Consider the following 14,007-nt stretch of genomic DNA (forward strand, 5'->3'; position numbering starts at 1 on the left):
GAGAGAGAGAGAGAGAGAGAGAGAGAGAGAGAGAGAGAGAGAGAGGAAGCACCTTTTGATAATCAGGAGATTCACACATTTCTTGACACCATCCTTGGACCCCTGATTAAAACCCTTTGTTTTAATGGCTTTCCATTACCTTCAGCTTAAAATCAAACTCTGACACAGATGGGAAAAGGCAGATAAGTATTTTTCTATAATCCAGTTACCTAGAGAACTACGTCCTTTCTTCACAGCTTCTAGGCTATAATTTAGATATTTTCTATCCTAATCTTTCAGTACTTACCAGCCGGTACCTCAGGCCCCAGCCCAAAACACTGACTTGCTATCTTCTCTCAGGGATATGCTGCTTACCACAATGTTTTGTTAATTGTTTATATATTTATCTTTTTTATTTGACTGAACTTCTTTTTGTTTGTTTGGGTTTTATTTTTTTGGGTTTTTTTTGTTTGTTTGTTTTTTAACTGAGCCATCCTGCCACCTGTTGGCAGCTCAGCTCGGGCCAGGCATCGAACTGCTGTTGCTCAGAGCTCACACTCTTCAGTGAGCTTTTAACCAACTTGAGCCACTTGGCCGGCCTTTGACTGAACTTCTTAAAGGTGCTGATTGTATGTTAATTTTTGTATATTTAGAGTCTGCAGCCTAGCTTAGTGGCTGACACATAGTATTAGGTAAATGTTTGGCTAAATAAATGAATTACAAAATTTTACATATTTTTGAAAGAAAATGAGAAAAGGTGAAAGAACAACAAATTATCCATGGTCCCGACAGCCAAATACATCACCTTTTGGCATTTGTATGTCTGCTGTGATCTTGCATGGATAATTTCTACCTTCCAGGGCTCAGCTCCTTCATAGAATATTTGGGGGTAAGAGTCATTGCCCTTTACCACTTCAAATAGACAGTACGAGTTTAATATATGTAGGATTCCTAATCATGCTATTAAATGATTCAATCTTGAGATTATTAAGCATATTAAATTTTCACTACTTTCTACGTATTCCTGGGCCAGCCTTTACCTGCCCAGTTTTGGGGAATTGGTTTATATATCTTCTTATTCCTTCCTTCCCTAGACTCTTACCCTGGGGAGTTAAAGAAATTCTTTAGATGATGCAACCCAGTATCCTCACAGAACTTAGCATAGTGCTTTACATGTTTAATGCTTCTGACTACCACTGTATAAGTTAATTTGTATTTTTGGAAGAGAATACCTGAACAGTTGATACACACTCATGTACTTTTCATCATACTTTTCAGTTTTTCCTATGGAGCAAACTGAAGACCAAGGTAACTTACAAGACTCTAAACTCTGGATATACCAGAATTAGTACCAAATCAATACCTTCAAGAAGGTGCAAGATTCTAGGGCTCGTGAGTGGCAAAACTGAGACTAGAATCCATGTCATTTGTCTCCAAATCGTCAGCAGTACCATGTTGTCCGTCTCTTGGCAACAACTGGCAAAGGTTGAAAGGGCTGTGACTTTTTTTGAATGAACTCAAATTCTGATGGAATTTCATGCTTGGGTTTGTGCATTTTTCCTCCATTTTTGCCATCAAGGCTTCATGTGTTATTCCATTTGAAGGAAAAAGCTCAGGCTGACTCACCCCTTTTAATGTTTCCTGGTCCCCATCCCCTGTCTTCTACTTTTGTTTGCTTCTCAAAGGGAAAAAGGCAAGTGGCGAATCAGAAGGATGTCAAGTCACAAAACTTTTAATTCATGTTTTTATAAGGCTCTAATGATTACTTCAGCCCTTTCGTCTAGCTATAAGGACAGTCATTATTGAAATATCATTCAATAAGGCAGCTTCTGCCTTATTTTACTTTGCTTTATTTTTAGGATAACCTCCTCTTTATGCCTCACTGTCTGAAGGTTGGTCTTTTGAACAAAAGCATCACATTTAGAAATACTAGATCCTAGTGACTAATTTCCCTTCTCATTCAGCCATTTCTTGACAGCTGCTTTCGCCCCAGATTGATCATTTGTCTGGGAGAGAAATCTTCATATCTCTCTGTTTAGCAGCTTAAGGGAGATTATAGTCAAGAGTCTTTGGATTTGATGTTCTTCTGTGCAATGAACTTGACCTCCTCTTGATTTGAAGGCAGGCTGTTAAAGCCAGACTATTACTTGAGGCAAGATGTTTGATACTCTTCCTTGGAGTCATCTTTCCCTTCCCACACAGATGCTGTCGGACTATGGTAACATATTGCCCAAAACAGAATTAAGTTTATCAAAGAACAAATTAAATGTTTTCTTTTGAAAGTGGATTTTTATAGTGTAAGACTTCTCTAAGAGCAAGCTTTTGCATATTTAATCAAGGTCTGTCTGGCACGTTTTGGTAGCTGTAAGTGGAAGCTTTCCCATACATGATGGAGAAGATGGTTTATTAGACGCGAAGGTCTTCTATAGACATGGAAAGCTAATAGCTATTAATCCTGAGACAGAAAGGAGCAAATAGTGTCTGAAGGGTAAATGGGTTTTCTTACCGAAATGTTCAGCTTCCATTTCCTGTGCTGCAGTTTCATCTTCTGAGTGGGCTTTGTGATGCGACTGCTAATTGTGATTCTTGTACTGCTGTGAAACAAAGCCAGGGCTGCTGCAGCCAGGCCTCCAGGAGCCAGGCTGGGAAGGGCGGCAGGCTGTGTGTCAAGGAGGACGAAGAAGTGCGGCTGTTTATTCTTGACATTTGAAAAATAAAGTTGTGCTTTCTACATCAGCAGCTCTGGGTTTTGTATTGTTTCTTCTGTTTTAAGGGGTGGGAATCATTTCTTTCTTTTCCAGCCATGAAGAGGGACCCACCTCTAAGAAACTGAAGACTGAGGAAGGGCGAGCCCACTTCAGCCTTTCCAGCCTGGCCGAAGGCAGTGTCACCAAGGTAAGCAGAGCATCCCCAGAGTCCTCTCGCCCTGCCGGGAAGGTTGGGGCTTACAGAGATGGCATCAATTTGTGTTAGTCCTTTAAAATATCACTTTCTCTGGTCCTTCCAGTATATAAACCATACAGGCTCGTCCCACGCTTCTTCAAGTAATTCTTGTCAGTGAATTCCCTGTAGAATCATCTTTATGATGTATAGTACACAGAGCACTACGTAACACAGAGCACAGAGCATCTCAGTGGGAGCACTTTCTGTGGAGATTATTTTGGTCAGCTTCATTTTGCAGCTTTCTGTTTAATCAAAATGACAGGATAAGTGGGGATGATGATATGAGTCAATCTCCAAGTATGTAAAATTTAAGAGTATAACTATTTCTTTTATAATATACAAATTCAGAACAGGTTTCACAAGTTAGGATTGCCCCAAACCAATATCCTTTGACACTCGAGATCTTTATTTAATGGGAAGATTTTTGGAACTTGAACATATTGCATTATTTTAAGCGGCATTATTTTGAATCAGTGGATCTTAAAAATTGTCCCTTATTAGCCAAACATACTAGGAGAGATAGTTAGCACTGGGGCATGCCTTTTCTCTGCCTCAGAAAAAAAATGCTCTCAGAAAAACTGAATATCTGAAGAACGATTGGGTTTTATTTCAGTGTTTTATAGTGAAGGGCAAAAAAATATGACCTTATTTGTTCTGAGAACTTTTCTGACAGCTATACCAGAGCAAACTGGAAACTTGAGTGCATTTCATGCCAAAGTTTGTCGGAACCCCATTGTCCTCGGCCCTGCGAGCTGAACAATACTTCTTTAGGCCTTATCAAGGTGGGGCAGGAAGAATAAAGGCTTACGTGTGATCAGGAAGTGCCATGGAGTTGGCAGAGATTTTTAGCTTTGAAACTTCCCGCCTTGCACTGCAGCAAACCTTGATACAGATCTCCTTTTATTTTGGGGGGACATGTTCAGTTTGGGCATGTTTATATATTCTACTAAAACTTCAATGCCAAAGGGTCAGCAGCAGCCCCCCAAAAGGGGCAGTTTAGTGCATCAAGCATCAGGCTGTTATTTCTCATGTCATCTTAGTGGGACAAATATATTTTGAACGGGCCCCACGCTGCAGAACCCTCCCTTCCTAGTTGGTTGGGTATCAGGATGCACGAGCCATCTGCCACATAAAGCCCTCAAGCTGCGTTGGCTGGCGGCTTGGTAGTAACACTCCTGACCCCTCTGGAAAGAAGTCACCTTGGCATAAAGGGAGGTAAGTGAAAGCATAGACAGTGGGCCTTTGGCTCCAGGAATCTGCTAGCTTTTAACAGAACCCTGGAAGTGAAAATGAGTGCAAAGGGCTTTCACTTTGGTTTTATTTTATAAGAGCACACTTATTACGTGAAGCCCTCTTGCCTCGCCTGGGGTGCAGCCTGAAACAAGGGGCGATCTGTGGGTTTACTGTCTGTGGGTGTGTTCTAGGTTGGAAGCGTGAATCCTGCTGAAAACTTCCGCGCTCTCTTGAGGCAGAAGACCGCCAGCTTTGAAGAAGGTGAGTGATACGCCTGAGCTCTGCATTTCAGGGGAGAGCCTTAGTTAGGTGAATGGGTTTAAAGTCCAGATTAAGAAGTGAAGCCTTTTGTTACAGTGCTGCATGTGGCGGTTTTCTTTTCCCGTGTATCTTTGTGTAGTCCCGTATTAGTGAGCTCACTGAGGCAGTGTTATGAGCACATGAGGATACACCCACCACAGGTGTGCCCACAAAAAGGAGAAATATTGGGTCATCGGGAAAGTCATGACGTATTTTTCCATGTTTTTTAATGCAAAAATGTGTCATGACTTTCCCGACGACCCAATAATTTGTAGGTCTCCCTGGTAAGAGAGCTGTGGACCTTGGAGCTTTTAGTTCCATGTAATTGGAGTTCTTTGGGTTACTGTGAGCGAGTTTGGAAGATAGCAGTTTTGTGGTGCATCCTCCTGTTTTCTGAGACACACCTTTCTTCTGCTCCTGAGGTGTGAGCCCCTTACAGCAGCCCCAGAAAGACCTTGCTGCTGCCCCTAGATTTTTGGTCCTTCTGAAATTGACCGTGTCCTCACATTTTTCCTATCAGATATACTAAGGATTTCATCTAGGCTTGGGCTAATATTACCACAGCTTCCAGGGCCGGATAGAGAGTCTTGGACTAATCGTCGTCCACTGGGTTGTGTTCAGGCTCCTACTCATTCACCTTTTAAAGAATGGCTGCTGGCACTGGTAACCCTGTAGGTTTGTGTATACAGCAGTCCTCACTATTGCTGCCCAGGGGCAGGCCTGTGGGAGCTGCCTGTGTGTTTATGGTAATGTGTGCGCAGAACTACTTCCACTTCTTGGCATTTTAGGGGGAGCAATGGCTCCTGCATGCCTAGGGCACCACACCTTTTTCAGTGAACTCTCTGTAGTGCCTAGCACAGGTCTAGGGCGCCTTACCACCTACAGTCTCAGAATCCTCGCATGATGGCCTGGACCTGCTCTGCCATTGCCCAGAGGCTGTCATAACCAGCTGAGCCTGAGAGACAGCATGTAATCTACCAGGCCAGGTCCTGCTGGCAGCAGCACCAGACACCAAGCCTGTGAGGATTTCTGAGGAAGGCCAGCTCCATCGTCATGGTAATGTGCATTCTTTTAGGTGGGGTGTGCATATTTTGTTTTGAGATCGGAGAAGAGCTTTTTGCCCTGTCAAGAATTGCCATATAGAAGTAAAGCTTTTGAGTTTTAACACAAAACAAAGCTCCATCTAAATAGAACACGGAAATCTAAAAGTGGCAGCTTTCTAGAAGGCTTGGTGGAAACAGTACTTCAGAGTTTCTCTTCTCCACATATTGGATTGCTCAAAGGAGGTTTTCCCAGAATTATGCTGCACTGTTTCGGTTTGGCTGCGTATTGTAACCATGTTTGGAAGGGGGCAGAAGCACTCCTGTGACAAGTCAGTGGACTCGATGGTCTATCATGATTATTGTGTTTGCGAAGGAAGAGTATGGCCGTCTTAGCTTTTGCTGATGTGTTGTGAGTGACTTCGGTCAAAGCCAAGGGCCCACCCTGTGGAAGTGATTGGTCCCCATGGTTGGTGTCGGCCTGATCTCTTCTAAGTCCCGCATTGTCACCATTGTAAAGGTGGCCACTATGTTCCAGTCATTGTACCAGCGCTTTACTGTATTTTTGGTCTCAGTCACCCCACGTAGCAACCCTGCAGAGCACGTGAGCTCGTAGAGAAATGTTAGAGCCTTAGCAGCTGGTGCCAGAATCTTCTGAAAAAGAGAATTGTTTTAATTGGGAAAATCCTTTGATGCGTGCTTGGGGAGAGCCAGAGTCCATGACCCCAGGCTTGGTTGTTAACCAGTGCTGGGTTCAGAGGAGCAGGAGCTACTATATAGTATCACAGAGGTAGAAAAACCAGAGCCAGTCAGGAGAGGAGAGGATGAAGAGAAAAGGTATAGAAGGCGAGGGGGAGGGGACACGAATGCACTTATGTAAGGGCGCAGCGTTCTATAATATGTTCCCAACTCATGGCTGCAAATATTCGGTGTCAGTAAAACTGGAATGCCTGGTTTTCGTGCTCTGTGTGGGGAAACTGGTGAAGAGGCGGTGTTTGGGGTCTTGAATTACATCAGGCAGAGCAGAGAAAGCACCTGAGAGCACAGGCGATCAGAGTCTGAAGAGGTCATGAGAGTCAATTCTTGAGAATCTGCTCACATCTTAGGAAAACCTCATGTTTCCCTGGGCCATAGGATTGGGGATTTGAAGCAATCTTGTGAAAATAACAAGGGCCGTGACCCCGAGATGGCATACAGGTTACAAATAGGTATTATTATCCCCACTTTACAGGTAGAAAAACTGTAAAAATGGAAGAGATGAACTTTCCCAAAAATCACACAGGGATTCAAATCCATTTCTCTTTCAAATACTAGATTTTTTTTACTTAACCTTACTGTTTCTCCTAATCCGCATGCCCGTCTTCCTACATTTTTGTTTGTTTAAACATGAATAAGGTCATGAATTTTAACCCTCCTGCTTACAGACAGTCCTTTCACTGAGTAGACCATCCTTGTATGTTGAGTGGGACTGAGTCCCTGTACATGACTGGTGTTGTGATGCTGAACGTCCCTCTGTACCTCCGTCTAGGTGTTGGCCAGTCAGAGGACTGGGTCACCTTCCAGCGACCTCGCCAAAGCAGACTTTCTGCAGAGCTGTGGGAAAGTGGGACTACCTGCTTGTTAGCAACGCGTTCTGTTTCGTGGTCCTAACCTGGCTTCCTCTCTTATTTCAAGCTTCAAGAATTCTGTTTCCTCGTTACGCTTCCCGCCTTTGCTCTTCTGCCTGGGCATCTTTACAGGGCCCTGTGTGAGCCCAGACTCACTGCTCCTGCAGGCTCAACGTACTCCCATCTTGAAGCTGCCTCCCGGGCTCTGATCCTCTTTATCCCTCCTGGAGATCTCTGTCTAGGGCAACGGACGGCGAAGCTCTTCTCTTTTCTCCATTACATCTGCTTTCTGCAATTCCATTGCCAAAAGCATGATCAGTAATAGATAGCTGGTAAGATTGTTTTACCCCGAGGTAGAACTTGGCCCTTCCGCCTATTGCTGTAAACTGAAATAGGGTTGCAATTCCCTCCTGTCCGGTGTAATAGCACAGTCATACCGAGGGTGTTGTGATCCTGTCCTCTTGACGTCAGCAGCCTACAGTGGGCAGCTACACATTTTCTTCTGGCTTTTTGGTATGAGGGATATTTCTCGTCCTAAGCTTTTTGGCAGAGAGGAGATAATACTGAACCCCAGGAATGTGTTCCTTCTGGCTGCCGATACTTCTGTAAGCTGTCTTTGATTCTCAGGTGGTCTTCGTTTTCTGGTCCCTTTCCTCCTCCTTCCCCTACCCACCCTTCCAGCATTCTGTCACTGCAGGTTTACATTAGGAAAATTCCTGACCACGTCTGTGTGCATAACTATCATCTCTCAATTGTGAACGTGTTGGTTCCCTCACACAGTATTCTTCAGTGCATCGGCGTCATTATTGTGATGTCTGTTACCTGTAGGTGTAGGTTATTGGAAGAACCCGAGTCCACAGAGTTCTCAGAGACCCCTAAATCAAGGTTACCCACTTATGCGAACACCCTCCTCCACCAACTGTTCAGCAGGGCTTCTAAGGAGGGACACACGGATTTCAAATTCCTTGTCCCTTCCCTGCTTTACTTAGAGTGCTAACGTGGTCAAAAACCGGACAGCAAATTGGAGATGGAAAAGCCACATGACTTCAGTCCTTCATATGGTTCCTACATGATTGAGATACGCATATGTCTGAATTTATAGGTTCCCACCGAGTATGAGATACTACGTAAAGTAGCTTAAATGTAGTTCGATGACTCCACAGATGGTTGCAAATGTGTGGAAACACTGGGTCGAATTCCCTAGAGCCATCTTGGCCTCTTGTGGCTTCACCTTCTTCATGGGTTGCCTACAGTTCATTAGATGGCACAGCACTACCCTGAAATTTCCATTTTAATGTAATAAAACTCATCAACCAAATAATTAAAATGAAATCATTAAAGTGAATACAAAAAGAAATAAAGACATGACATAGAAACCAAAGACTATAATACACACATAACCATTTTTAAAAAGTGTTTTCAGTTTTCAGTAATTCTCCCTAAAATGTTTCTATCCATTCTTACTCAGCTTCTAAAACCCTTTCAAGAGTCTGTCAACCTGTGGATCAGAATATGTCTAGTTACAGGGTGTGGCTCCTGTAAAATGTAGCCTGGCTACCTGTTACGAAAGAGCCAACTGGTAGCGTAAAAATAAAACCCTGTTTGCTGTCGGTATGTTCTCAGCACTAAGATTTCCCCTACGAGCGAGCGAGCGAGCGTTAGAGGAAGTCTATGTGTGATACACCATGGAGGTCCTGTTTCCTCCCCGTGGTTTGTTTTCTCATCCCAGGGGATAAAGTGGCTTGCCTTAAACTTGTTGCGTATTTTGTCCCTTTTTATGCTAAACATGGCTACTTTTCCCTCTGGCTGAAAATGTGGAACCCACGTGAACACTTTCTCCATGTCCAAACAACTAGAAAAGCGGAGTCTGTTCAAGCCTGTGTTTAACACAGTGACCCGCTGGCTCGCACTACAAGGCAGGTGCTCACGATCAGCTCTGATGGCAAAATTAGGAATGGGTGCTTCGGAGAAAGGGTACATAATCCCGCTTGCTGTTGGAGCTCACCCGTGCAGTGAGTGTAATGAGAGATTTGTGAGGCAGAGAGTGGTTGAAGCACTTACTCGTGCCTATTTCTCTCACTCATGGTTCTTTCTCTGTACCTCCTATAAATTCTACAGTTTGTCCTTGTATTGTAGATCATTGTCGTCCAAGGCATGTAACTTCGTTCTCCTGGAATCAGGCTGTGTTCAAGATTGCTCCTTAAGCCCAGCTGGTTGAAAAAGAAAACTGATTTCAGATTGTGCTGATGTGCACACTGCTTTAATCAATGGCTTAAAGTGATGGTTCGTGGCAAACAACAGAAGCTCTTAACCAATTAAGATGTTTAGGAAAGGATGTTTGGCTTTTGTTAAAATAGTCACTAATCAGCTGAAATGGGTTAAGAGCAGCCTAGAAACAGCTTGTAGCCCCACTTCAATACAATAAAAGTGTTTTGGTCCTCCCCTTTCAAATTGCAAGCCCAAGGCAAAAAATATGCTGACACAGAAAGAAGTGGCAAGTATAATTTGATATGGTTAATCCTGTGTGTTACCCATGTCTACATAAAACTCTGAAAAACGGCATGCTTGTTTTCTTTGGCCAGAAAAGGGAAGAGAGTTTGTTAAGGTGTAGAACACAGTTTCAGCACGTCTTGAGAGTATTATCAGCATAGATGTCTTTGGATAAAAGAGTAAAGTTAACTTTTAATTTTTTTGTGGTTCCTTATGGGCAGCTGGAGAAAAATCTTTGGTTAATAGTTATGATGAAAGGCCCTGCTGTGGACGGAATTGTCCACCCTCTCCCCCCAAATTCCTATGTTAAGGCCTTAACCCCTAGTGTGATGGTATTTGGAGATGGGGTCTCTTGGAGCTCATTAGGTTCAGATGAGGTCGTGAAGGTGGAGCCCGCATCATGGGATTAGCGCCCTTAGAAGCAGAGACCCCAGAGCTGGCGCTCTCCCTTCCTTCTCGCTGCTTCTCTTCCTTTCTCTCTCTCTCATTTCTCTCTGCCATCTGAGAATACAGTAAGAAGGCGACTTTACTCCAGGAAGAGAGCCCTCACCAAGAGTGCCAGCTTCCAGAATTGTGAGAAAGTAAATGTCTGCTCTTAAACCACCTTGTCCATGGTATTTTGTGATGGCAGCCTGAGCTGACTAACACAGGTCCGTTTCCATTTCCTTTGTCAGATTAAACTGCTGAAATCCTGTGCTTTATCTCTGTATGTCTTTCATTGGTAATGAGATGCAACCATACCACTCAGGATAGTCTCTGTAGGCCCTGAGAGACAGGAGCCATAGCGCAGATGAGAACCACCTTTTGATAACTCCTCTGCCTTAGAACTTAGCCTGTTTCCTTAGGGCCTGTTTCTGCAGGGCCTTGTGTGCTCTCTGAGCTGCAGCAGTTTTTCTGAAGTAAATATCAAGCCTCTCCCTTCCGTCTGTGGTAAATCTCCACAAATCTCTTAGCTAAATTGCACTTATTTATTGCATAATTTATTGCACTTATAATTTAATTAATTAAATTAAATTAATTTAATTTAAAAATTAAATTAATTTTTTAGTTTATTGAAGTATAATTTTCCACTATATAATGTACTCATTCTAAGTGTAACTGGGTGAACTTTTGTAAATTTATAGAGTTCTACAATCATCACCACAATCCAGTTAAAGAATTTTAACTTCACCCCCAAAAGTTCCCCATGACCATTTGTAGTCCCTTCTTTTTTCCCACCACCACCCCAAACAACCGCTTTCTGTTTCTATAGATTTGCCTTTTCTGGAATTTCATATAAATGGAGTCACTCAATAGTCAGTCTTTTGCATCTGGCTTTTTCACTTTGCATAATGTTTTTGAAATTTGTCCATGTTGTAGCATGTATTAATAATTGATTTCTTTTTAATGCTGAATAATCAATTTTATGTATATACCCCATTTTATTCATTCACCAGTTGATGGATGTTTGGATTGTTTCCAGTTTTTAGCTATTACAAATAATTCTTCTATGAACATTTGCAGATAAATCTTTATGTGTTTTCATTGTTCTTGGGTAAGAGCGGAATTGCTGCACCATATGGAAAGTTCATGTTTAACTTTTTAAGAAATAGCATTCTTTTCAAAAGCAGCTTACCATTTTACATCCCCACCAGCAGTGAATGAGGGTTCCACTTTCTCCACATCCTTCATAACACTTGTGTTGTTGTCAGTCTTTTCAATGATATCTGTTCTAGTGGCAATGTATTGGTATCTCATTGTGGTTTTAATTTGTGGTTCCTTAAAGATTTAATGACGCTGACCATTTTTCATGTCCTAATTAGCCATTTGTATATCTTCTTTGCTGAAATGTCTTCAAATCTTTTGCCCTTTTTCTTGCCCATTTTTTAATTGATATTTTCTTATTGAGATGTAGAAAGCTCTGTATAATCTGGATACAAGTCCTTTATCAGATATATGACTTAAACATATTTTTTGCAGTCTGTGACTTATCTTTTTAATGGTGTCTTTTAATGTATAAAGTTCTTAATTTTGATTGTCTAACTTTTTCTTTTTTCCTTTTATGGACTATCATTTTGTTTTCATATATAAGAAATCTGCCTAGCCCAAGTCACAAACATTTTCTCCTATGTTTTCTTCTGAAAGTTTTAGGTCTCTAATCCAGTTTTAGTTGATTTTTTTTTTTTAAGATTTTATTGGGGAATTAGGGGAGGGAACAGCATTTGGGGAATCGGGGAAGGGGAACAGACAAGTTGTCCTTCTGTTCTTCAGTCTAGTTGTGGAGGACGTCGCTTCACTGGCCCATGTTGGTATTATCATTACGCTCTTCCCAGGTGAGGCAGATTGGTCGCCGGTCACTGGACGGCTGGTCATGCTGGTTGCTGGCCGCTCACGCTGGCTGCTGACCACTCACGGTAGTTATGGCAGCCCACTGCAGCAGGGGCTGCAGCATACGCCGTCGCCGGCAACTCACGGCAGCCCAGCTCCAGGTTGAGCTGTTGTTCACCATTTTAGCTGTAGAGGGCAGCATCACTGGCCCATGTGGGATCTGAACCGACGGCCCTGCTGCTCAGAGCTCGCCTCTACCAAGCCAACTTTTAACCAATGAGCCACTTGGCCGGCCCTTTAGTTGATTTTTATCAATGGTATGTGGTAAGTACCTAGATTCATTGTTTTTCATAGGAGTAACTAATTGTCCCAGCATAATTTGTGGAAAAGACTGTCCTTTTCCCATAGAATTGCCCTGGCAACTTGTTGAAAATAGTTGACTATAAATGTAAGAGTTTATTTCTAACTGTTCAATTCTATTACATTGATCTATGTTTGTCTTTCACTAATACATTATTTTGATTGCTTTAACTTTATAGTAAGTTTTAAAATACTATAGTATGTCTTCCAGTTTTGTTTTTTTCTAAAATTGTTTGGCTAATCTACGTCATTTGCATTTCCATATAAATTTTAGGGTCTTCTCTTTACACAAAAAGCCCACTGGGATTTTGATAGAGATTGCACTGAGTATATAGGATAATTAAGGGAGAATGTCTATCTTAATACTGTTGAATTTTCTAATCTATGAACATGCAGTATCTTTCCATTTATTTAGTTCCTATTTACTTTCTCTCCATAGCTTTTAGTGTACAAGTCGTGCACTTCTTTTGTTAAATTTTTGCCAAGTATTTTATTCTTTTGAATGCTATTTTGAAGAGAATTTTTTAAAGTTATTTTTTGGATTGTTTGTTTCTAGTATATAGAAATACTGATTTTTGTATATTGGTCTTATATCCTGCAACCTTATTAAACTTGTTTATTAGCTCTAATTGTTTTTATACACTCCTTAGGATTTTCTACATACAGGATTATATTTTCTGCAAATAAAGACAGTTTTACTTCTTCCTTCTTAACTTGGATACTTTTAATTTCTTTTTCTTGATTGTACTGCCTGAAATATCCAGTACAATGGTGGGTAGGAATGATGAGAGTGAACATCCTTGTTCCTAATCTTAGGGGAAAAGCTTTTAGTCTGTCACCTTTAGTATGATATTAGTTCTAAGTTTTTCTCACCTTCCCTTTATCAGCTTGAAGAAAGCTTCCATTCCTAGTTGGTTGAGAGTTTTTATTATGAATGGATGTTGAGTTTTGTTGGATGTATTTTCTGCATCTATTGAGATTATCATATGGGTTTGATTCTTCTGTTAATGTGCTATATTCATTAATTTTCAGTTAAACCAGCTTTGCATGCAGAGGTAAATTCCAGTCAATCATGGCATATAATCCTTTTTGTATATTCTTGAATTCATTTTGCTAATATTTTGTTAGGAATTTTGTGTATATATTCATGAGGGATACTTTTCTGTAGTTTCTTTGTGGTGTCTTTGGCTTTGATACCAGGGATATATAGGTCTCATGGAATGAGTTTGAAAGTATTCTTTCTTCCGTTTCTGGATTAGCATTATCTCTTCTTTAAATATTTGATAGAATGCACTAGTGAAGCTTTTGGGCTTGGGTTCTTTGTGAGAAGTGTTTAAATACTAATGCCGTTATTTTACTTGTTATAGATCTAGTCAGACTTTCTATTAATGCTTGAGTCAGTTACAGTAATTTGTGTCTTTATAAAAATTTGTTCATTTCCTCTAAGTTGTCTAATTTGTTGGCATAATAGTGTTCATATGATTTTTCCTTTATAATATTTTTAAGTCTGTGGGTTGATAGCAATGTCTCCTCTTTATTTCTGATAATTTGTATCTTACCTTTTTATTGGTCAGTCTAAATGAAATTAATAATGGTGTTCATAGACAAAATTTAACTGAATAAGTTTGAATTTCTAATTGGCTTTATTGACTGAATTCATGAATGAGGCAGCATCTCATCTAGCAATCAGAGAGATACTGGGCGGGGTTATACAAGATAGGAGACCTTTATAAGAAAGGAGGGTGGGA

General features: G+C 41.3%; 1 protein-coding gene across 1 annotated transcript in view; it reads left to right on the forward strand.

The window, feature by feature from the left end:
* The window catches only part of XRCC5 (X-ray repair cross complementing 5), an 83,999-nt gene that overhangs the window by 40,666 nt on the left and 29,326 nt on the right, over positions 1–14,007 (forward strand). The window contains exons 15-17 of the mRNA XM_019638196.1: positions 2,781–2,874; positions 4,347–4,416; positions 13,292–13,314. Coding sequence (XP_019493741.1) covers positions 2,781–2,874; positions 4,347–4,416; positions 13,292–13,314 — 187 coding nt within the window. The remainder of the gene's footprint in view (positions 1–2,780; positions 2,875–4,346; positions 4,417–13,291; positions 13,315–14,007) is intronic.

The sequence above is a fragment of the Hipposideros armiger genome, unplaced genomic scaffold (assembly GCF_001890085.2).
Source record: "Hipposideros armiger isolate ML-2016 unplaced genomic scaffold, ASM189008v1 scaffold_38, whole genome shotgun sequence".
Lineage (NCBI taxonomy): Eukaryota > Metazoa > Chordata > Mammalia > Chiroptera > Hipposideridae > Hipposideros > Hipposideros armiger.